The sequence below is a fragment of the Ambystoma mexicanum genome, chromosome 9 (genome assembly GCF_040938575.1).
Source record: "Ambystoma mexicanum isolate Mex_15411 chromosome 9, UKY_AmexF1_1, whole genome shotgun sequence".
Taxonomy (NCBI): Eukaryota; Metazoa; Chordata; class Amphibia; order Caudata; family Ambystomatidae; genus Ambystoma; species Ambystoma mexicanum.
This window is the reverse complement of record NC_090931.1, coordinates 1,101,108,980-1,101,135,276: the sequence shown is the minus strand read 5'-3', so window position 1 is coordinate 1,101,135,276 and position 26,297 is coordinate 1,101,108,980. Positions and strand designations below refer to the sequence as shown.

Genomic DNA, 26,297 nt, shown 5'->3' with positions numbered 1-26,297 from the left:
TTCGGCTGTAGTAAAATCTCCCACAGGTTTAGCTGCCTACAACATAGGAGGTGTAAATTTACAGAAGTTTCTAGTGAAGTGCACAGAATTCTAAAACAAATGAAAGTGCTCCTGATAGATCAAGTAAGCCTGGTATCCAACCTCATGTTGGTGTTAATTCATCTCAGAATAAAAGAAGTCCTAAAAATCAACTACAAAGAACTGTGTGGAGGAAAACATGTTATTGTGTGGAGGAAAACATGTTATTGTGTTTGGAGCCCTCCCACAGTTAACACCAGTGAAAGGGCAACCTGTTTTCAAAACATTAGGACACAAAGAAAGCTGTAATACCCTTGGCAGCATTGGAAATGTAAATCTCTGACAACATTTTCACTACAGAGAACTAACTCAAAACATGCACCAGTCTGCAGACTTCACATTTGCTAGCACTTAAAAACACATTAGAACTGGTCTGCTTACTAAAGATGCAAAATCCACCTTAAGTAGTACACTAATCCATGAGCTATTTGGATGAAACACATCAGCTCTTTATGTCATGGAACAATTACCTCAAAATCTAAAATGTAAGTGCTTAATGCCAACCCTTGCAAGCTGAAGTCAATTCAACAAAGTTGAAAAAATAAATGCAACCCATACTGCATATCAGCTCCCCAGACCAACTAGAAGTGCACAACATGACACTTCCTATGTGTCAACAAGCAACAACACAACTAAATAGCTTAAAAAATATGTATCTCCAACACAGCCAGATTGGAGAAAATATTGACTTTGTGTCTAAACTACAGAGTCATTCTAAAATGTAACCTTGACGTAGACCATGCTTTACTCAATAGAGCAATTGGTACAGTTGGTGGCTTCCAAACATATCCACATGACAACAAAATTCAGTTTGTCAAAATCAACTTTGACAAACTTGCAGAAGTTAAATAAATTGGCCGGAGAGTAGGACATTCCTTCTTTTGAAAGACATGTACGTAGGCAGAGAACAATTTTCTCTATCTCTCTTGCATATACTTTCACTATTCACAAATCACAAGGTATAACCCTAGATCAATCATTGATTGACATTGGCAGCACAGTCTTTAAATAAGGTATGAGTTACGTAGCACTTTCACGTCTGCGTACACTCAATTGTCTATTCCTAGTTAACTTTGATGCAAACAAAATCAATGTTGACATTCCTTGAATCCTGGAATACAAGAGGCTGCAATCACTATATACCCTCATCTAGATATGTACCCTGTAACCAAAAATAAAAAACTTTTAAAAGACAAATAATAGAAACAGAAGCTATAATAGATTTCCCAACAATACAACTAAAACAACTACAACCAATTCCTGCATCAAACAATACAACAACAGACCTGTCTAGTACAAAATCAGCTACACATCCATCACAAAAGAAATGCACACATCTCTCTTCTCCAGAAACATCTGCAGGCTCATCAAATTATCCACAAACAGAACTCTCTTGTTCATTTAAATTCAGCAACACAACTGGAGTACATTTTATGCTAATGTGACAACAAATCTTCTCTTTCAATTCCCACCAATTGTTCCCAACATTTACTTAAACGTCTCACGCCAGTTGTGTTTGCAAATGCTCGTCCTTCACAGAAATGCCACAAATAATCCTGAAAACTCTTGCAGTGTCTCGGGTAGAAAGCAAGAATTGGACTACTGTGCATGAATGGTACAATTTACACAAGAAGATTTACACACAAGAAGATCCACAAGAACTCCTAATGTTCCAAAATCAAAGACATCCATATAAATGAAATCTTCCCAATTTCATACATGTGGAAACATACATGCGCTCTCTGCAACCATGTTTCAGTAGACCACATCCCAAATGAACAATTTGTATATGTATCCATACCAAATTATGAATCCATTCCGTTTCACCAGCTTCTGCAGAATGCAAATCATGGCATATTATGCCCTTTTTGCAATTCAGACAATTGTTCTACAATACAAATAATCTCACATAACCAATAGGTCATACACATGCTTCTAAGGTACAATTCAGATATTACCAAAAATAACTGAAAGCTTACAGTATTCACACACGGCCAAGTATCTATTGGAAAGAAAACCTTCACAACAGTTGGTATATTATACCAGACTGGTGCCACAACAACGCCAGGGCACTAAACTGCACATGTCCAGAAAATGAGTGGTTGGTTTGAATGTAACAATACCTCTGTTACTCCAAAACATAGGTAACCATCAAATTTAACAAATACCTACTTAATATTCTGCTATTCAAATTTAGTCAGTAAACTATAGCACAATTAACTATTAGAATATGCCCACAGGAATCAAACTACTTGAAAATCACCCTTCATTGCAAAGCACTTCAAATACACTGTCTCAATTCTTATACAACAAAACATATTCTAACCTCTAATGTAGTTAGAATATGCCAAGAAGTATCTAACTACTTCAAGCATTCCCTTAAGCACAAACATACTATCACCCTTGCACTCACGTAACTGTAATCAGGTTTTTTAAATCTAGTACAGATTTATTTTCCCAATGACAAATGATTATGTAACGTCAATACAACAGCCGTGTGTCATACACTAATGATGTACCAAACATAGTACTTAGAATGTACTGTTTATGAGGGTTTAAAAAATAAAATATAACTTTAAATGTGGATACAACTAGAGCTTTTGAACTATCCTGCTTAACCAATTGTACTGTTTTTTTTCCACAGAAAATAAACCAAAGATTGCAGCTTCAGAACACTGCAACACCAAGTATTCACAGCAATTATAATCAAATACATATTCTGTAAGCACTATCCTCATTTGTACTACAATCTCAAGTATCATATACAGTTCAATTAATCATTCCTCCACATTACAAACACTTTGTACTCCCACTAGATTACTGACAATTACTATATACATATTGCTACTAATGTAATTCTGGCCATACTCCTCCTACATTACCTCTAATTACTATGCACATATTACTGCTTTGGTGGTTGTGACCAGTGCACATATTCTTGTTGCCATGGCTGTGGCCATAGCCCCCAGAATCTGGCCACTGGCCTCAACCACCACAATACAATAAACTATATAAGAAGTACATACCATACAACATAAACTAATACAACTCACCCTGACCCCCCCACCCCCTGCCATCGAAATGATGTCTCCGGACACTGAAATTGACTGCAGACTCAGCAGCATTTCTAAACCCTTTTTTCACCTAGAAAACAGCTCCACATTACTTTCATTCCAATTCCCTACCATTTCTACGCTCTCTTCCAGCCTTGAAATAACCCCAAACGTCTTTTCCAAGCAAAGTCATCTGTTAACGGCGCTGTCCGTGATCTACCGATCTACAGCTATGACACCTGCACGCCCTTTTCAAACCTACAAAAACAGACCCATATCATCTTTTTTACACTTCCCCACCCTTCCCAGCCCCTCTTTCCACCACCAAATGACCCAAAATGGTTTTTCAAGACTTTTACCCCAGTGCGCTGGTGGCGGACACATGCGTCTATCCACAGAGCCGACATGGCGTTCATTTCCAAAAAAATGATGAACATCACGCATTTTACCATCCAATCAGTTTGTGCGTCCAAAGTCCGCAAACCTCACTATCGCAGGGCCTGTAATAACTCTGTAATTCTTTATAGATCACACTTTTAAATCAAAAACTGCAAGATGATTTCTTATCAGTATTCTGAAAAAAATGATTGTTCTTTGGGTTACCAAAAAAAAAATGTTACTTCTTACTAAAGCTGGATAAGACTGTAATATGTAAGTAAAAACAGCATAACAGAATGTGTGTATTGTTATTATAATGGTAACATAAAATTACATGTGCTCTTCTTCTTTCAGCTCTGGTATGTTAGAAGCATTGTTCCTTGAGCCTATCTAAAAGGTTCCAGGATAACTGCAAGTCTATGTATTCCTTATCAAATTTTGAAATATATTGGTCTTTATTTCAAAGTGCTGCCTTGCTCTTCCTTTTCCTTTTCTTTCCTCTAGGCCATTGAACGAGTCTTGATGCATTGAAATGCTTCTCTTTCTTCAGCATCAGAAGTTGCAGGAAGGGTCGGGTCTACTCCTTTATATAGTTTGATGTCATGCAAATGCAGCCAAGCTCTTCTTCCTTTTAACTTGGCAGCTGTGAGGGGCAACTCCTTCTACCACATATGGCCCTTTAAAGCAGGGCAAACTCCAAAAGCATAAAAACATTTGTATCAGCACCTGGCCCTCTGCGTATAGGCTGGGTTTGTTTTAACTAATCTTCTGCTTCAATTAATTGGTCATCATTGTCGCTTCTCTTTGACCCCTCCCTCCAGTTCCTGACCTTTTGCGACATGTCATTGTTGTTAGGTAATCATGCATATTATCACATAATGTCTTTGCCACACTATTACACACTATCCATTTCTAACATAGTTGGCGGAGCAGGGGGGTTGTCATACAGCTTCCAACCATAAACTCATCAGAAGTTAGATGGGGATCTGAGACATGCTGGTTTCTTATGGCATATAAAGCAATGGGTAGGCAATGCAGCCATCCCTTCTTTAGAGTCATATTTATGTTTGCAATCCTTTACTTCAATAATCCATTTTGTCATTCACAGAGGAAAACATACTTAATGCCTAATCGAAGAACTATTTGTTCGCACAGTTCAGTCACAAAATGTAGTCCAATGTCAGACCCCAAAATTCTACACACACCCCATCTTGATAAGACTTCATGCACAAGGAACTTGTTAGCACAATTGGTGTCAGGGTTTGTGCATGGACCTGCCTTGAGCCATCAAGAAAAAGGACATACCACGACTAGCATATATCTGTAAACGCATGTCTGCAGCATATCCACATAATCTATATGTAGGTGCTGAAAAGGGCTATTGGGTCTAGGAATTTCTCCTCTCACAATTGTAAAGTTTGCCACTCAGTAGGTTTCTGGCACACAATGCAATTTTACAATAAACTGTGCCACATGCTCTAACAGATTTGGCAAGCATGACTCTTTTGCATTTGTAGCAGCTAGACTCTCTCATGTTGTATGCGTGGGGTATTGGAGTTTCTTCAATGTTACCCACAATAAATCAAGAGCTATAACTGGCTTTCCAGTGCTATCCTGTCTCCAAATTGCCTCAGTGGGGATATAGAACACCCCTGATTTTTCCATAAATCCTTTTCTTCTTGTGGTGCTCAACGTCAGCATGTTAAAGCCCTCCTTTACCAACATGCATCGTCCTGTAATCTGTTTAGCACTTTCTGTTTTGAAATTAGAAATGTTTGGGAAATAGGCTGCTTTTTTTGCTTCTAAGTCTGTGGCTTCGTTTCCGTGTGTAAATGTTGTCTTCTTTTTTAGTATGTGCTGAGTATTTTATGTTAGAGTCAATGGCAGTGCTAATACTACAATACGTTTATCCAATAGGGCCGCATGTTGCACTGGAGTGCCGTCTGTGCAGAGGAAGACCCTCCTTTTCCACCATGACAAAACTGTGTTGTCACAAAGGCGGAGTCAGAGTACATTTTCAATTCCTCATCTTCAAATCTCTAAAGCAAGGCCATAAGTACCACTAATTCTGCAGCCTGTGCTGAGCAATGGTTAACATTGCCCCTTCTATAGGATATTTCAATAGTTTTTTCTGTACCAATTTAGCCTCTTCAAGCTTCCTTCTTCTTTCTTTTGACTTTTGACTTTTCTCTTGCAACAAATGACAATGATGCGCTATTGTCAACTGTATTTAATATAATCAACTGATTTCGAGTTCTCCGCCATCCTTATTGCTTTCTGAAGGAGAGCTTTATGTTTATTAAGTTCAGGATCAAACAGATGCTTGTGCTTGAATATGTTTTAAAAAAATCTTTTTTCAGCTTCTACGAACAGTTGAAGTGCTGCCACATACAGACTGTCAGAAGCTGAGACAGTTTAATTTTGTAGTACATTGATTTTTTAGCAGTAACACCATTTACTGTTAGTTGATTGCTTAATTATTCAGGGACAATGAGGGTAAGGGTGCAGCTCCATGCTAGCCTCAGCTGGTCATGATCGCTGTATGATTGTCTTCGAATAACAAAGTTGTCTATAAGTGAAAAGGTGCTACAGTCTGTGTAAATATAATCAATGGTGGCTTGTTGGTTTAAGCAGCGCCATGTCGGTCTGTAAGGAACATCTGCTTCTACTGTTCCATTTAGCATTAGTAGTTGGCGATCAGCCATAAGCATCATCAACCTGCGGACCAAGACATTCTTGCGCAAGGCATTATTTAGAAAGCAGTGAATGTTCAAGTCACCAACTATGAATGTTGTAGAAACCGATGTATCAGAAAGAATTAAGTCTAATAACGATTCAGTATCTGTGAAGAAAGCATTATCCGAGATGGTCACACAGTTCCAATAAATATTTACCAGAGCTATCATATAGGAGTTACAAACAATTCTGACAAGTTGAAGATGATTATTGGGTTCATCCCATTTGGTCATAGTCAGACCAGATGATATTTTGGATGCCACGAGCAGGCCCGCCATTGGTCTGTCCTTATGTTGATGTATTGCAGGTATATTTAGGACAGTGTAGTTGTTCCAGACAGGTGTGTCTATTAACCATGTTTCCTGCATTGCAATATCTTATTGCTCGATTTCAGTTTGATCAGTTAATAAGATGACTACGAGCACGAGTGTTCCAACTGACCAGCTTCAGTATGCAAGATGAATTTGCTTTTGATGGTTATGCAGTTAAAGGGGTTCATGTGTAAATAGGACGTGTTGAGTTTACTGAGTTCCCTGTTCTTTCAGGCACAGAATTGAAAGCATGTTTTAAAACTGGCACAGGTTCATGACTCAATGATTGATAGGTTTTTACTTGAGGATATTGTTTTTTCTGGGTAAGATTCTTTTTCTGAAATGTTTCATATGTGAGAGTGAAGCCTAAGTCAAATATCATTCATCTGGCTTGCCATATTAGATTTAAAGTGACCACAGACTTGATCCATATTCGTGCAGACGACAGGTTTGAGTCATCTAAAAATTCTACTTGGTCTATGTCAATAGAAGAAAGATCTTCCAAGCTAGAGATTTCGGCAAAGATGTTAAGTATCAAGGCACGGTATATATCATAAGGTTTTGGTCTACATTGTATTATTAGAGTATGGTAGTTTGGGCCAGCTTGTTCACTAATGATTTTTGTGTTTGTGCTCAGCGTATTAGTTTGGTCTCTATCTTTGTTCTGCAATTGTGAATTATGGCTTTGAAAAGGTGGATTTGAAGTTAGTATAGGTTGGACATTTTGACATCTGAGAAGGTGAGATATTCGAGGGGGGGGAATGCACCGACTTTTCTATTTTTGCCAATCTTTCTTCTAAGATGTGGAGTTCATACTGGCGTGTTTTGTTTATTTGAGAATGGAATTGCAATCCTTTGTTCTCAGAATTCGTCTTTTTCAAGGGTCCTTGTGGTTGTCTTGCTTGAGTGCCTATTACATCTAAGAGATCGACTAGAGGTTCTGAGGTACCAAGACCTCGGGTTCTTGGGTTATAACTTGAGATGATATAAAATTATTTGTATTCATGTTTGCATATTTTTTGGTTATTGCAGTGCTAGCAGCTGTTAATCCTTTCTTAGGTTTAGTTACATTTTTAAAGAAACTTTTAGTGGCTGCCTGTTCAATAATTTGGTAGATTTTATATTTTGGGATTTTTTTGCACGAAGTGAGGTTTCAAATTAAAAGGTATTTTTGATTAAAGGTTTATAAAATGCAGTAATGGCTTGGTCACTCTTATTTTTTTATTGTGTTTTTTTTTCTTAAGAGCCTGTTTACTAGCATTACTGGTTTAATTAATTATTTCTGTTTTAGGTCAATAACGTCAGGTTCAGTAATGGGTGCAATGGCAGTAGTCACAGTTTGCAAGGAAACTTGCTCAGCAGTTACTGATGACCATGGTATTTCAGTACTCATTAATACTCCATGTGCCAGATATTTAGTCAGCTGTTAAATGACCTCAGCAGTGCATGTTTTAATTAATACATTCTGTGGAATACTGCTTTCATAAGCTTATTGCGATTCCACATATGTTTTAGTAGGGTGATGCAATAAAGACGCTAATGCTGTAGTAGTCAAGGATTGTTGCTGTAATAGCTTTTCTACTAGAGTGTATTGCGTCGATAATCTGGCATCAAGTGTTTCATACAATTTTAGAAAGGATGTTATAGTGAGATTTAAATGCCGATAGAGTGGTTTGTGGTAAGGAGCAGGCAGCTGGAACAGTCAATGGGGACAGGTCAGAGATATCTTGGCCCCCGTCCTTTGGATTTGAATGACGGGGGGAAAATGAGGATAATTCAGATGAATTATAGGGCGCATTGGAGAACCTTACAGGTGATTGCGATAAATTTAAATGAGGAATCGTCTGGTTTGTAACGTTCTGATGTGAATACTGGCTTTGTGTAGAGGCGTGTAAAGGGTTAATTGTTTGCATGGAAATGTTCACAAAATGCATGTTCTCAGCTAAAGCATCAAAGTGGTTATCTTTAATAGAAGAATCAATATTAATTAGGTTAACCGAGGGAGGAATAAGTAAATCAATGCTGAGCTCAAGGGGCGATCACAAGGTTTCAAATTGTCACCAGCAAAGGTTGTAAAGTCATTGTCAGTGGACAATACTTGGGAGGTTCCTGTAATAGGTACAGCTTTCATAGTAGTGTCACTAACAAATGGATTTGGTGTTACGGCATTAGTTAATAGACTGCTTGCTGTGCTCTCGCAGGACACACCAGCCAATCGAGATGTACCTGTACCCGCTGGATAAAACAGTTGAATGTCGGCCGACATGGATTAAGGTCACAATTGAGTTCCGTGAGTGGCACTCTTATGAAAGGGCAGTGGTTGGTCTGTTTTAATGGGCATACACTTCAATTGCTGGATAAGTTTTAACGTATCAAATTTCGACGGCATATCCGTCTATAGTATATATAGTTTAGCACTACGAGCTACAAAGCGGGTGGGACGATTAATCAACAAAGGATAATGCAAAACTATATCTCAGGCACATAGTAATGCCAGACTTTGACAGTTAGGCATGGACGCTGCAACACACATAAATGCTTACCCCAAATGCTATGTAAAAACTCTTAACCGAATGCGCGCGTGTGAATGCGCATGCGTTCTGGTTATGTGGTATTCTGGGTAATAGAGCTTGGATTTAAAATCTGATTTACCAATGATAGAAACACCTACAGACATTGAATTGAGGTAAAGTAGTATCCTGGAAGAGAGGTCCAGCCAGCCACAACAGCTCTTGCCGAAGCTCTTACCCGAATGCGTGTGATATGATATGATACGATAGTTTATTTATATATCGCCTATACACAACATGTTTCAAAGCGCTTCACGGCAAGGGAGGGAACAAGGGAAAATACAATGACATTCTTACAGGCCATGAACCGTAAGGATGTGAAATTAACTATCGTACTCGTCCTGACGACATTTCAGATAGTGCAAGAGCTAAGACATAGATAAGGAAGGGAGCGGGAGAGTGGGAAGGAAATGAAAACAGACAGGCGATTACCGTACTAGGCCTGACGACATTTCTGTTAGAGCCAGAGAAAAAAAAAGGTGCGGGAGAGGGGTGCAGAAAGTGAGGGGAGGAACAAAACAAGCGACTATTGTACTAGGCCTGAAAACATTTCAGATAGTGCTGGAGGGAGGTGGGGCAGTAAGGGGAAGTGGGAGGAGATAGACGAGGTTGCTATCACACTAGGTCCAGGGACAATTGTGATAGAGTAAGTGCATTCTGGATAAATGGTATTCTGGGTAATAGGTGGAGCTTGGATTTAAGAGCTGATTTAACAATGAAAGAAACACCTACAAACACCAAATTGAGGTAAAGTAGTATACTGGAAGAGAGGTCCAGCCAGCCACAACAGATCTTGCCGAAGCTCTTACCCAAACCACAAACAAGTAACATCCACCTCAGTGTCTGACCAAACCAAATTATTCAACACCACTACACACCCAACATCTGTTCACCACTTCACCTATTTGCCTTATAGCTGAGTGTATACTTACACTCCAATATCAGCTGATGTCGCTCACCACCTGCTCTTTTGGTCTGCTGGGTGTTCTACAGACAGAAAGCAGGATTTTCTCCAGGGTGACTCCTGATGACCTCTTCATTGAGTGCACCTTCCATGTGATTCTCGGTCTTCTTGGGTTGCCTCACAGCCCTCCTGGCATTGCGATGGGAAGAGACAGTCTTGTGTCGATCGAGCATAGCCAACTGTCCTCTGATAGCACTTTGTAATAGTATAACGGAGGATGGTGGTGTTCGTATCGATTATGTCATTAGAGTATTTGATACCCATCTGAACCCTTCCCCCCAGCAATAATGGAGAAATTACCCATGGGGCAAATAAAAGGTCTTTATTCTCTAAAAGACTGGGATCATACAGGAAACAACAAAATCTCTGGTAATGACACCTCCTAAACCCGCGTCACTTGGTTTTGTTTCATAGTGACGTCCCAACAACCAACCCATCCCTTAAACCTAAGGTATGTATCCATTGGGTACCTCAGGTGATACTACCTATAGAAATTCCCAATATCATATCATGTCAGGTGGTTCACCTGAGACTTCCCCAAAACTATCTATTAGTTTGTTGAAGGGTCACACGATGAACATTGGCCCTTGCAACATTGCACACCACTCCAGGGATTGAGCATCTGGATTGGCTGGAGTGGGTCTCCCCAGGCCTGAGACCCTGTTCTGTTCTCTGTGCTCGGTGTACATTCTCCAGGTAATGAGAAAGACTGTTTGTCGCCATTGTTGCCTCTGGTATGGCCAACTAGCATGAGAGTGTGCCTGCAGGTTGCAATGTTTAGTGGAGAACACATGTATCAATCTTGTCTGCTACGCTGGGAACAGCTCCTGCTCCGACCATGAGTAGATGGCCATTGTTCGGCTTGACTGCGTCACGTGGGTGAGTACCACAAAACTTAACTTTTCGATCTGCAATTAGTGAGGATTTTATTGTGTTATTTTGCAGGTGGCTAACTTCTTTGGGAGTCAGGAATTTTCCACTCGCCATTCTGCTTGGCTTCGAACACTGGCTCTATGCTTTGTGCTGCAGAGTCTGCATCTTTTCTTCCATATTTTTTAGGCCTATGGATTACTGCTGATTTACTACAGTCATTCTATGATTTCACTGTATGCTCTAATATTTTCCTTAGAGATTAGTAAGGATCGAGCCCTAACAGGTTCTTTATATGTCCCCGTAGTTTCACATGGTTAGTTGCGAAGAAGTGGTTGCAAGCTAGTTCAATGTATACTTCTCTCTCTTGCATTTCTGCGTTTGGCTAGTGAAAAGGAAAGCCATTTGACAGTATGTATATGTATTTCTCCTTTATCTACAAAATGGTGTAAGCATGTTCTTCGCGTGTGCATGCGTGTCCACATGACTTCATGCAGGAGTGGGAATTTACTTTGTGACTAATGCTGCTAGGTTCTTCGCTTCATTGGAGTGGAAATGGTCTCAAGTATACCTTGATCCATCTCTTTGGACATGAGATATTGCTTTGCATGTGGTAAAAGATTGCTTGGTTTGAGTTTAATTTTAACTTCTCCTACTCCTTTTAATAGACTCACATCATATGGTCTTGTGGTCCATAAAGTATTTGGCACTTTCTCTAAATCTTCCTGAAAAAATAATGGTTTCTTTTTTACAAATGCCATTATCTGCGGTATTTCTCTATTCTCTACGTTAATCCTATAAGTAGGACTTAGGAAAAATACTAATCATCATCTGAGTATTCATCCTTAAACAGCTCCTCATCTGTCAAATCCGCCAGCCTGTATCCTCCAATGAGGGCTATCACTGTTCTCCATTCTCTTCCCTCATCATCTGTCCCATGAAGATCCCCCATTTCCTCTCTGACTTCTGCTGCTTATAACTCCAAGGGTATAATGTGCCCTTCTTCATCATCCATAGGGATTGCTGGTCTAAACAAAAACTCATCAGGTATTCTTCATAGTTTACCTATCAATCTGGGTAACCATGATAGTAAAACAGTCAATCCATACTGGAATACTTCTATGTCTAAGGGAACTCCTTGTAATACTGTAAATGCTAATATAATCTTCCTCCCATTCATATAATCCCTGGGGTGAAACACACTATTCTCTGTCAGTAAAAATATTGTCATGTTAAGTTTACTTATTAAGTCATTAAGTCATGCCCTAATATGTTAACCAATATTATAATGGCATTGACATATAATGTTCTCCTATAGAGATTGGTAAATCATCTGTAAAAGGAACTAAGCTCATCATCCCAGAGAATCGCTGCACATTCATGGTGCTACCTGACATTGGATATTTTCCCTCACGGAAACAGGAATGAGTTGCTCCAGTGTCTACAATAACGGAACATGTCTTGCCTCCTTTTGTCACCTTGACTCTTGGTTCCTCTTGGGGATCCGGTGTCACAGATAGTACTGAACACATCAGGTAGCTCTGTGGACTGTCTTATTTTGGATATAAATTCATTCCTGTATCTGTGCAAAGATGTCCTCCTATCACAGTCCTACTCCTGTGTTCATATTCCATTGTGGGACCATAGTCTGTTGTGTCTGCCCTTGCTGGGGTTATGCCTGTTGTGTTTGCATAGGTGCTTGCTTAGATTTCCCTTCTGGTGATTGGATTTGTAATGGCACTTGCTGTATTTGCTGTGGTTGCAGCACATATATCTGAGCCAGCGTGTGATCTTGGGCATACTACTCCTGCAATTCTGTATTATATTACAGAACATAGCCCATACCCCTCTTGGAGCTTGCCAATTTTGCTGCATGTCTTCTCTGCTTCTACATATTCTAGCTATGTGTCCTATTCTCCTACAATTCCAACATTGTTGCGGTTGTCATCATTAAATCCTCCTCTTCCCTGAGGGTTTTGAAAACACCTAGTCCTCCTCCTCATGGCCCATTTCCTCTTCCCCTTGTCCAAAAAGTGTACCCACTCTGATCTATGTAATACACTATGTTGTTTTGCTGTGCTGGTTGCATCTCCTGTGTCACCCCACCTTCATTACTCATCAACAGCGCTTCCTCTACGGCTATTTTTGACATGTTTTTACAGACTAAAATTGGTTCCTCCTACTTCCTAAACTCAGCTTTCTTCTTATTTTTCTCATGCATTAATTGGCAGTGATGCACAATCATCAAGTGTATTGTTGGCCATGGTTTCACTTCAATTCCTACCTGTTTCTTCATCTGCCATTGCACTGATCGGGCAGTCCCAGACACAAAATTGGTTAAATAATGCCACTGTTTTATACCACGGTTCATGTGTCTCAAGACATATGGGCCTCATTACAAGGTTGGAGATTTACCGGCAAGGCTACCTCCAAACTTGCAAGAAAGTTTGGCACCCGCGAATGGGCAATTACCGGGGTATACCCGCTGTGCAGGACCTTGTAATTGCCCTTTCACTGGTGCCAGAATCGGGTGATCCCCATTCCCATTTGAGCCCCATAGGGCTTAATGGGAATGGGGGATGCCTATAGCAACGGCACCTTTCATAACGGTGCCTGTGCTACAGGCATGCTGTGCTTGTGGGTGCCTTTTATTCCACCAAGTCAGACCTGGCGGAATGAAAGGCACCCGCAAGCACAAATCTGAGTTTGCCGGTCCGGATACAACGGTACCGGCAAGCTTACCGGTACCATTGTATCTGGACCGGCAAGCTCTTAATGAGGCCCATAGTCTTCATCCTCCTCCATTTTCCTAGTCATAATCGCACCCATGTCTGATGTATTGGGATATTGTACTCTGATCGTTCGCAATACATCTGCTCTGCAATTAATAAATGGTGGTCCATCGTGTGTCGTGTTTTGTGCAGTCACACTAGAGTATCCTGCTCATTTCGAAATTTCGTCAGTTCTCTCTCCTTTGATTGCTGCTAACAAACCTTTTATGTCACCTATGGCTATCTTCATTCTGATGTCATTATCTCTAATTTATAAATCCTTTTCCCAGCACTGGAAGTTAAACTCAGTAATGTACATCTTAAATTGTCTTTATCCATTTGTTGCCATTGAATATATGTGGCTGCCTATACTAACTGTTTTGTAGGAGGGGCTAGTCTTGCCTGTTTGTCTACGTCCTGGTAGTGCCCTTAATCTACTTAGGTAAGGCAGGGATGCATCCCTTATTGCGCGATCTTGCTTGTGATCGCTCAGTAAATGGTGGTGATTATGGTTTTCTTTCTTTGAGGTCCTCTAAATCTGACAATTTTACACCTTTTTCTTCACTCGATTATTTTGAAAATCTGCATGCACCCTTCGTTCGCATTCTCTTGTTTTATACCCTTTTTTCACCTGACATCATTATGCCCCAACTTGTATGACTGTTATCCTTCTACTTAAAGACAGCGTTCTTTGCTCGTCTGTTATGTCTTCTAGCCTTCCTCCAGTTTCCCTTGATATAGATCCTTCTAAGTTCTCTTGTGTTTTATACCACTCTTTTTCCCTTATTTGCCTATATTTTCTTTTCCCTACGTCTTCTGTATCTCACACATCCACCCATGTTAGTATTCTTGGTATCCCTTGCAACTTCCTGCGGGGCTGTTGTGACCTCTTGCTTCCTCAAGTCGTTCCTGTGCTTCCACTCTCTCTCAGTAAGAGGGTACATTCGAAACGGTTGTCTGAGTGCATATTGTCTCTTGTACACTCAATGCGGTATATAGACAACACATGGGGGTCCCACATGCAGCTCTTCTCCTGCTTTTCCAGTATGGCAGCGATGTGGGGGCTGAAACGGTTCCATGTCATTTCATCGCAGGATATTTTTTCACAGGTTTTTTACTGTGATTTTTTTTTTAACAAGAACGTTTTTTTTATTATTTTCGGGGGGTTCCCCCAGCCCCCTACTTTTCTTTAATTTGTATTTATTCCCAAATACCCACACCCCAAATATATATATTTACTAACCGCCCTAAAAAATTTGATGTTTTTAAAAAAGAAAAACATTTGCGGCAAAAAACCCTGCATAAAATATCCCACGGTGAAAGGACGTTGTACTGCTGAAACTAGAGTAAATGCATCTAACTGCTCCACTACAGCATCAATTAGTTAATACAGAATGGAGACAACTGATTTAGCCACACCCAATATTATCTAAAATGTGTTTGCTAGGCCAAACATGAAGCAGCCTATTTTCTTTACCTTGTTGGATGTGGAATATGAATAAAAGGTTTCCTCTGTTTTCATCCCAGCCATTTCTAATGTAATTTTTCCTGTGGTGTTTTCGCCACAGCTGTTTTCACTGCATGTCTTTTTTACATGGGGTACTTCCCCCCCCCAAATTCACCTCCAGCGCCTCACCATATCACCCACCAGACCCAAATACCCTATCACAAAAACCCAACACAAATATTTTGTTTAAAGAAAAATGCAGCAAAAACGGCCACGGTGAAAACAACACAGGTCAAATTCCAGATTTAAAAGTGCTGCAACGAAAACAGGGTAAGCGGAATAAGAATGCAGAAAACATTTTTCTGTTCATGTCATGCAGCAAACAGTACAGAAATACCCTAACAAAGTGTACACACTGATAACTACGCACATTTCCAACTATAATTCCGACACATAGATGACGAATAACAGTTATTTATTGAAAACGGAATAGTAACAAATCATATTTTTACCCTATCCAACATGTGTTTCAACCCATCTGGGTCTTTCTCAAGGTTTCACAGTGGCAAATGTTTCTTTTTACAATTGTTGTTAGAACATAATTCAATTAAATTATTGAAACAAAAATCTCTAGCCATCTTTTACACTTTTTCTCAAGTGCATGTAATTTGGTTGCATGGTTATGTCGCCAGCATCATATTGTGTGAGTGGTAAGTTTAAAGTTATATGGAATGAAAAGCGCAAACACGCTCACAGGATTTCCAAAAATGAAATGCTCCTAACCTGACATCCTTTATTTCATTTGGAGCATTTCGTTTTTGGAAATCCTGTGGGAGCATTCGCGCTTTTCATTCGGTATAACCTTTTATTAAATCATTGTTGTTCATCATCTTTGCCTGAATTATAGTTGGGCATGCGCATAGTTATCAGTGTGTGAGCTTTGTTGCAGTATTTTTAAGTTGGTGTTGGCTACCACACACTTGAACATATTGATTAATCATTCAGATGTATAACTTTCTGGAAACCTCAAGGCACTGTTCAACTAGCCTTCCCAAAGTTTGGTAATAGTACACAAAGGGTCTGATTCCTGTTTGCCTTAGGGCAACAAAAACAAAAAAAAAACATTTTTACACAGTGAACATTGTGAAAGAATCTTTTTTCCATTCCGTATTACTTAATCATTTGCTCAATGTTTTGCACGGTTGCAATTGTTCGATAACCTGGCCCCAGAAATTGTGTCTGCTGCTTGTGAACACACTTCTCAATATCCATACATTTTGCTAACTTTGAGATGCCATTTTATAATAATTGTCAGCACCAATGAACCTGTTAGCAGTGTCAAAATAGTCTGTTAGCATGTGAAAAAGGTATGAACATAATAGATATTAATGGATGCATGCATGCATATATATGTCATACTTGATTAATCACAAAGATACAAAATGGAGGACGTCCATTGATGTGCACAACTTCACTAAAATACAAGTATTTGTATTAGCACATTTAGTTTAATTTAGAAGAAATACATACTATTGGCCCGCAGACAATATAATCACATTTCCTTATTATGAGCAGTCATATTCGATTTTAAGTGTTTATACAGGCTAACTCTTACCAATTCAAATGTAATGCCAGCTTACTCAAACATTATAATTTGGTGATAGTGATTAGCTCAGACTATTATAATCTGTTTTAGAATTGCATTTTATAATCGAGTAAACATTTCAATTTACTTATCCTATAACTATCAAAAACATGTGGTATGATTCACACTAAAGCAATTCCACTTGGTTGAGATTGGTTGAACGCATGCATTTCTCAAGCACAACCTTTCTAACCTTTGTGCAATGATATCTGGGATTCAGCTATACAAATAAATGTATTTTGAGGTTTCAGTCAGTGGTATGCATGCCCATTATTGACACTAGTGCTTGAGAGAAGGACCATGGCTTATAAGAAAGTATGCTGTCAACAAATCATCAATTCCCTCCCCTTACTCATTAAAAACAATGATTTTGATTGGAGCAGAACCGCGTATTGGGGGCCATAAATGGCTGGTAATGGTGAAGGCAAATCCCTGATGCTCACACCAGAGAGAAAACAACCTCTAGGGAAGAAAGGCCCAAGTCGATCTTGTAAAGATAAGATGTTTTAATCTCATACACAGATGAGCGTAACAATAAAGGACTCTGCTGCCAAGAGCGTTCTGCCAAAAAGCAGTACAAGCAGAATCTTATAAAGAAAAACAGTGTCACTAATGACGCAATATATACAGTAGAAACCTGTCCGGCTGGTTGGTGTGCGCCTATACATGATCCGCCTGCTGCATAATAGATGCCAGATCATTGGTTCCAGCCCATTCCGTCTGTCTTCCATCACGTGGGTGCTACAGTGATCATCATCTGATCACGTCGAAGGTCAAAGAACAAATTAACTACACTCCTATCACATTGCTACTTTGTCGTTATACTTTGCACGTAACAGATTTTAGGGCTGGCTCAAAGGTGGTTATGGGGCACTCTGACTTCCACACACAGTTCACTCACTCCCTTCCGCACCATCCGGCTCCAAGGTCTCTTGTTTTAAACTATAATATATCACTCCTAGCACCTTGCAATATAAATCACACGATTGTATTTCAAAGACATGCAATGTCCATACTCTTTGAACGTTCAGAACTTGTTACTTTTAGGGTTGGTGGTCAGAGGGCACCTGGTGCCATGGAATTCTGGGGTCTCAGGACTCAGTCAGTTATATGGAATATAACTCATGGTTGCCTGCGGTTAGGACGGGTCATGTTTTGGCCATTGTGAGATGACATGCACACCAGGCGCCATTCTCTGATTGCGGCCTTGTAGGGCACATTCCTCTTGAGTAAAAAACACATCTATGCAACACTGTTAGAACAATTAATAGGAGTTGTGGCGGTTGGGGGTGCGGGCTGTCCTCAAGGGAGCTCAGGCATGGCTGGATATTTCCCTCATCTCACAATTTGAGCCTAATGCATGCAATGCCACATTTGCAGCGCAGGCCTTGTCTCTTAACTAAGATCACTAACATCTTTTTGGGTTGATTATAATTTATTATATTGAGGTGGGGCGCTTTATATTGGGGGGTGGTCCTTTCACCGGCCTTCCTCCCTCTTGACCCATCATAGTGCTTCGAATGCATCTCGCCTCACTCTAAAGCATTTAGGGAGGTGGGACAGGCTGCCCCCTTCCCAACAATGGCATGCCATTACAAATCTCCACCACAACATATTAGGGTAATTACTGGCCATGTAAACACCTCCTGAAAAGGCTGAAATTGCTATTTGCATCCCAGATGTTTTAATTGTTTTTATTTTTTCACGGAATATGGGCTCTGCAAATATTGTGTGAGCTGAATCTCCAATGAAAAAGAAATGAACATGATGGCCTCTGTGATGGCAAATAGAAAATGCACTTACTCCCTTTTCTATCTCTAATGTGGGTGCCGTTAACGGGATGGGGTGCCTCAACCAGAGCATTAAGCCCTGGTCCATCTGGGAGTGGGGAGGAAGAGGTTTGGGAAGGATGCAGGAAGTCTTGGAGTGGAAAGGGGAGGGTGGGGGCATGGGAAAGCAAAAGGGAGGGGCTCCCTGTTTCCTTCTCACAATCAAGATGGCGACAGTCTGGGATGTGGCTGTGAAAACGTGGGGACTATACTGTGTTCTTGTCCCCATTTTCAGACGTCTGATTGGTTGTGCACCCAGGTGCAAATGCATGATATATACTCCTCCATATATTGTTTATGCTCAATAATCCATCTCATACTGAAAATATATAATGCATTCACAGTATTGTTTTATGCAACACACACCACTCCCCTCCATATGCTCACTTCATAAAATGACAACTATAACTTCATTGTATACATTTTGAAGACAGATCCGTGATACTTTGATTCTAAGTGCCGCCAAAATAAGTTCTAGAAAAGACGAGTGAACATTAAAACCGTTGAAAATCCCAATTATTTTATGTTGAGGGGGCCATTCAAACATGCTCAGCCAAAGTGTAAATCATGTCCTGTATGCAGGTCCCCTGATACTCAAAGAGGACTTGCTTGCATGGCAAAGGCAGGACTGCAAGAGCAAGTGTCTCCCAAGCTACCACTCCATGTTTATTGAAGTGATGGTCACACTACCGGCACGTGCATTGATCCCATAATGCACAGGACATGGGCCACCCATCTACATAGATGTGTGCTGGGTGCGCTTTGCTGGTGGTGGGATTTAATGCTGTGCTTTTCCGCGACTCCAGGGGAAGACATGTGAATAGAAACTGTCTTACTTGCACTTCCACACACTCTGGGATTCCTACGATTTCCTACATACTAACAGCAGAAGTCCCCAGGCCCAGTGCAGCAAGCAGCTCTCCTAGCCTTCTAAGTAAAGCGCTATCAAATATTTAGATCAACACGCTGAGCCACCATTGGGTGTATATACGTTCATCCCAAAAAAGTGGGCACGTGTTCCCTTTAGGACCTCCATCCACCACTGCATTTCAAATGAGATTCATTGCATTAAAAAATGGTCACGTGTTCCCTTTAGGACCTCCATCCACCACTGCATTTCAAATGAGATCCATTGCATTAAAAAGTGGTCACGTGTTCCCTTTAGGACCTCCATCCACCACTGCATTTCAAATGAGATTCATTGCATTAAAAAGTGGTCACGTGTTCCCTTTAGGACCTCCATCCACCACTGCATTTCAAATGAGATTCATAGCATTCCAGCACTGTGTGTTCTTGGTGTGTGGGACAGACACTGAAAGGGTTACTTGGGCGTGTAAGTCCAGCTGGAGAATGTTTGCAAAGTTTCCCGAAAGCCTGCATGTACCCAACAGGGCCCACCAGACACTGCATTTCATGCTTTGGTATTGATTTGTTTTCTTTGTTGCCATTCTATTTATAGTTGCATCTTTCTTTTCTGCCATACAGACTCGCTCATTTCTTCATGTCATAACTCAGTCCTGTCTGACGTTGAGCGCAATAGAGGACGGTTCCTTTGGTCCTACTGTGGAGTTTTGTAATGGTAGCCCTTTACAAATGTGGATGCTAAGGAACTACACCAGGCTGGAAGTATTTAGGAACATTTTTTACAGCCCTACTGATTATTTTCTATAGCGCGTTTAAGGTTAGTATTCCACATTGTATTGTGTCATAGTAGCGATATAGACATGTGTTTAATGTTCGTGAACACTGTAAATGTTACAAACACTTGCCCTGTTGAGAACTCAGCATTATGTTGTACCAGCAAATTGCATGATGTTTTTTCATTGTTCACCAAGTTTGGTCCCTCTGTGTTGCTGCTGTCGTAAACCGAATATTCCACTAAATCAAGCGCCTAGAGTAATTATACATTTTTTTTTGGTTTTTGGTGCAGGTTTTGTAGTTTGCATTTTCAAGGTTTCTCACATTGCACATTTTAGTGACAGCGCCTGAGGATGTGTGCATTACTGCCAGCCTTCTGCCTACAGCGCAAGTTAAGGGTCCAGTGCTGAGGACTGTTAATGCTTATTTGGATTCAATACTTTGCTGGCATCACCTATGCCCCAGGGTGATGTCAGAACGAATGTTACTAAAACCCGGCTACGCATGAAGCTGTCAAGTTCGGGAATTGGGTTTTCCTTTTGATAGCCCAATAGAATGTGTTATGCAAGCAAACCAGAAATCCATTATCCACGTAGAAGTGAATATGAAGTCCAGTTCCTGCTAACATTCCTTGAAGTGAAGATCACAGTCAATGTTCATAAAATGAACAGCTTCGACCCAGAAAATTAGACTTGGTGTATACCACAAAACAAAGCTTCAGAAAGTCAGGACCTGGCAAGATGAAGGGAATACATACACATTCTGGTAAGGTAATGGTCAAGGGGAAAGAGGAGTGAGACCAAGCACACTCCCTGACAGGGGAGAGGCAAGTAGGCATACACCTGAAGCAGACATTAGTCATGAAGAAGGAAGCGGCATCCTTGGAAATGCAAAGAAAATATAAACAGTTATTGCCTAAATTCCAAGACTCCTGGGGCCAGATTCTCAAAAGTTTGTAACTGGTGCAAAAAAAGTGAAGCAAATAAATTTAGCACCGATTTTAGTGCTTAGATAATTGGGAATAGAGAAAACAGATTTAGCCCCAATTTGTATTATCTAAACATGTTTTAACAGAGGCAAAAATGAACCAGAATGTTTTTTTGACTATGTTTGGTGGGCAATATCAAGAGAAATGTAGCAAATAGATGTATTTGTATGGTATGCCGCAAACATAGTGCAAAAAAAAGAATGATTTGTTTTTCTGCCTGTGCAAATGTTTTTGGATAATATGGATTGTGACAAAACGTGTTGGCTCCATTCTGTATCATCAAAACATGTGCTCACTTTTTAGTATCAGTGCACATCTTTGATAATCTGGCCCCAGATTGGCTGACAAGCAGAAAATGTTCCTGCATGGTAATTGTCATGTATGGAATATGAAAACAATGTTGGCAGCACAGCTTGTGGTGTGTGAAAAGGGCAGCATAACAAATGAGCGAACTCATACCTATGAAAGATACTCTTCAAGTTGATAAGGAATACGAAGAAAGGAAATGCACTGATTCATCAGTACCAAGCTGGATCACTGTAATAATAAGTGATGTATTGGATAGACAAAGTGAAGCTCGAGTTGTCCATGATGTTACTCAGGACTCCCTGGTGCAACACAGATCGTGGTCGGAAGCTACTTGTTGGGATTGGTTTCTTATGACTGTGGAAAGTGTCATATTTACCGTAGTTTGACATGATACTAGGTAATGACATTGTGATGTAACCTTATTCCATCTGGAGCTTATGTATGTGTTGGTTCTATTCAGAATGTTTGCAATGTTTTCTTTTGTTACAAAAGGGCAGTTGGAGCCAGCCTCTTCAGGAGGGCGCCTGCTGTGTCTTGCGGTCCGTTTACTTTAATAATAAATAAACAACCAAAAGTTGCGTTCGCTTCCTAACTTAACACTACTCATCTATAATTGTATGCTGTGCTGGCCCCTCCTCCATCTCTTTTCCACCCCCCTACAATGGGACAGCATTGAACAGGGCATTAAGGGAGACATGAGGGAAATGCGTACAACTGGGAACATACCAAGTTCCTTATCCTCTCGCCTCAGAGCTACCCAGCTATTTGAAAAGGAAAAAACAAACCTACTTGCCAGATAAAATGCTGGAACCCCCTGCTCAGATGTCACAGCAATTTATGAGGAATTCCATGGTCCTCTTTTCTGACATCACAATAGGAGGATACAGCATTCAGAATGGGGAATGATTGCTAGTAGCTTCCTATGGAGGAGACCAACATAGTTTACATAATGCAATATCATAGTCCCTTTTTTGACAACATTCAAGGTTGTGTATAGCTCATAACAGTTCAGTATGATACATTTTCTATGAAATGTAAAAAACTAGGATTGCAGACATCTTGTCAAATTGATGTTGATTTTTATTTATATTTTTTCATCAGTTAATATACTGTTCTTCTATGCCCCTTTGTATCATAGACTTCCATGTCAAATATATGATACAATGTTCTACTGTTCTGAAAATAGTTCTGACGTTAGTCACACAAACACTTTTCTGGGGACAGGTTTCTGACACATTTAATATGCCAAATAGGATAAGCAAGCATGAAAAGAGCCGCATTGCATGATACATGTTTGAGGAAAGAGTGATGCATTCTTTTTCAGAAATTCAATTGTATTATGAGCTCTGAGGAGAAAAGGGCTGTGACGTTGGCTGTTGGGCTGTGGCAAGTGTTGCAGACAGAATAGACTCGCTTTTTCTTTACATTTATTTTTCTACCTTGGAAGTTCCTGTGTGATGGCGGAGATGCGTGTGTCTGTACCTTTAACATCTCAGCTGCCTGCTCAATCGGTCAGCTGGTACATAAGTCCGCCTCCTCCGCCCTTGCAACGCTAACAGCCCTGAGGAGCAAAGGGGTGTGACGTTGGCTGTTGGGCTGTTTGGCGAGTGGCGGGGCGATAAGTCTACAAATATGCCCGCTGAACAACAACAGTCCCATGCGGCGACACCCGCAGCAATGCTGAAGACTCGAGCACAGAAAAAACGTAAATGTGTTGGAGAAGGTGAAGAAAGCTCTATGAGGCTACAAGTGCGGGCTAAGAACGTAAGTCATTATCATTGATGTACATCGACATCTGATGCAATCACTGATTCATTAGTTAGCAAACTGCAAAGCACTGTAATTTCCTTAACACCATTTGAGGATACATACGATGAAGTATTTTCGGAAAATTGTGTGCCCGCCCATCAAAAAACTGCAATCCATAAAGTTTTGTCTGGGACAGATAATGAAGTATAGTTGTCCAAGAGTATGACGGCGCACATATCGCTATCACACGATCAACGAGGACTAAATAAGTCAGCAAGTAATATCACTTATAACACACATAACATTCTGTCTGCAACATCACCTGTACCTGTAGATGTTACGTTACCTCAGACAGGAGTGGTTGTCCCCGTTGGAATCCATAGAGCAAGCGAGGAAGCAACTTGGTTGGAGTCGTTGCAGACGTGTGCGTGGCGGGGGAGGCAGCGGCCGGTGGACGGCCTGGATTGTGGAGTGCTGACGAACGAGGCCAATGGAGTCGAGTGCCGCACTATCGATGCGGGTCTGAGTGTGTTGGAGCCTATTGGGGTCAGCTCGCCAGTGCTGACAACACCACCTTTGCTGCACCGAGCCCAAGAGCCGGATTAGTCAGGCGATTGAGAAACTTTGAATTGCCCAATGCCAAATGACAAACTCTCAGAAGGCTGGAATGAGGAGCAGGAGCACATATTTAGGGGAAATGGTGAGATTTGTGATCAATCGATATTGACAAACAGAAGTACATCAACAGACTGCCCAGTGCCTGCAATTACAAAGCACGGTGCACAACGTGATTTCCTGGACATTGTAAATAACGTCCTTCTGAACCTACTCTCATTAAATAAAGCTTGTAAGAGCAGAAATCAAGACTCTACGTTGTCAAAGGCTAAAGGTGTGGCAAAAACGTCGCACAAGCGCCATAACATGGAAATATCTGCTCACTAGGAGGATACAACTTCTAACATGCCGTACAAACTAGCAAAATTGTCAAAGTAAGGAGAGTTCAAGGACAACTCATTCGACTCATCCTGTTTGCAGATCCCTTCTCAGAAAAGGTCTAATGTATATAAGAAACATGTGGCCGCTGGTAGGGAGTTAAAATCAACAAAAATTACAGTCACCCCCTACTGATGATGCCGATTTGGATGAGTCAGTTGATTCCTCCTTCATTGAAAGACCTTTTCCTAAAATTAGGAGGAAAAGAGTTAGTGCTGCCAGAGAGGAGCGGTGCTCTAAGGGCCGGACAGGTGGTTCTAACATAAGTACGACATTGCCAATAGCAGAATTACAAACGTTGCTATTGTCATCTTTGTCTATATCACTGGCACCGTTTATTAAGTTGTATGAGAACATAAACAATGTGACTAAAGATATGACTGCTGTTGTGGCCCTAATAAATTCCAAATTGATAACATTGGAACGATTATGTGATCTGACAAACATTAAACAACACGAGGGAGTTAAAAATTTGGATAAGCTATACAACTTGCTAAACGAGCAGAGAAAACATCATACAATCGATAAAAAGCTCTTTACTGAAGTTGCTAGAGAAGCTCAGGCATTATTTAAACACGAAGGATTGAGGTCAAAAATTGTAGACCAAAGTTGTAAATCGGACGAGGCTACACAAATAACAACTGACGCAGATGCTTATAGCACACAATCTATTGACTTATATGTAAAGTCACCTTGTTCACACATAAAAACGGTGACAAATAATGTGGAATGCCTATTAAATGCAACTGTAATCGAGAACTTAAATCCACGCTCATCAAACTCGGCAAAGTCGGCCTTGAAAACTAAAATGGGGCGACCACGACTATTCCCCTTGATGAGATCATCACGCCAAAGAGCTCTGAGGTCTCAAGGATAATGGTGGTACCAGTTGAGAAAAATGTGGACGTGTCCTTTCATACGGCTTTTGAGCAAGCGAGAAGTGGAATTAATTTGGCACAATGTAACATCCAAAGCGCATCTACTTCAGACATGAATCCACAATGTGATGGTATGAGAATGGTTGTTGGAAAAAATACCATAGTTCCGACTCAAAAGTTGTTTCCCATCTTTAATGGAGGTATGCACACACATAAAAAGACTGGCCCTATAAAAGTATCCAAAAGTCTACAAGGAAAGAAATCTAAAAACTTACCAGGAAAGAAAGGAAATAAATTGAATGGTGCCCGGAAATTTCTTCGCAACATCAAAGTGGTCCATGTGTTAGCTAAGGAAAGTAATAAAACCATCTCTATTCCAACAAAGAAGCACTGCCTGAAGTGGTTCCAGCAACCTCGATTAAGGTTGGAGTAAACATAATTGAATCCAGTGAACAAGATATTCCCATTGACTTGTTAAACGTGTCAAGGAAAGTAATAAAACCATCTCTATTCCAACAAAAGACGTACTGCCTGAAGTGGTTCCGGCAACCTCGATTAAGGTTGGAGTAAACGGAATTGAATCCAGTGAACAAGATATTCCCATTGACTTGTTAAACATGTCAACATATGATGACACTGAATATGAGGACATTCATGAGATCCCAGCAAAAGATTCACAAGAGATCGCGATTGATTTCCTCGTTGCGACGAAAAGTGCAAAAGATCAGGCGGTGACTAGACTGGTTGTTTTTGCAAATGAAACATCAAAACAAAAAACAACAGATATATGTCTAGGAGAAAAAGACCTCTCAAGTGGAAGTACCATCAGTCCTGGTGATAAAGTCGATGAAACATCGTTTGGGGTTCCACAAATCAAAAGTCCAATCTTTATGACTTTAAATGACAAAAGGCGTAAAATAAACAAACTGTGCCAAGTTCTGACTCTAAAGAAGATGGAATACCAACAAATGGGAATGGACGATGGTGTAAATGAGAATCAAGTAAAAGGAAACGTGTCACTAAATCACCTAAAACACCACGACAAACAAATAAATGCTTGTACAAAAGAAGATCACAAGCGAATCTTCTC

The 26,297-nt window shown here is 40.4% G+C and overlaps 1 protein-coding gene across 5 annotated transcripts in view; it reads left to right on the top strand.

Annotated features, from left to right (window-relative positions):
* The window catches only part of GALNT13 (polypeptide N-acetylgalactosaminyltransferase 13), a 1,280,472-nt gene that overhangs the window by 1,149,310 nt on the left and 104,865 nt on the right, over window positions 1–26,297 (top strand). For 2 of the 5 annotated variants that reach the window (XM_069616425.1, XM_069616423.1), the window contains one exon: window positions 20,138–20,333. The exons of 2 other annotated variants lie outside the window; for them this stretch is intronic. In XM_069616425.1, coding sequence (XP_069472526.1) covers window positions 20,138–20,323 — 186 coding nt within the window. In that variant the 3' untranslated portion in view covers window positions 20,324–20,333. Of the gene's footprint in view, window positions 1–20,137; window positions 20,334–20,582; window positions 22,035–26,297 lie in introns of those variants that run through there. One more of the 5 variants, XM_069616424.1, reaches the window with a different exon arrangement.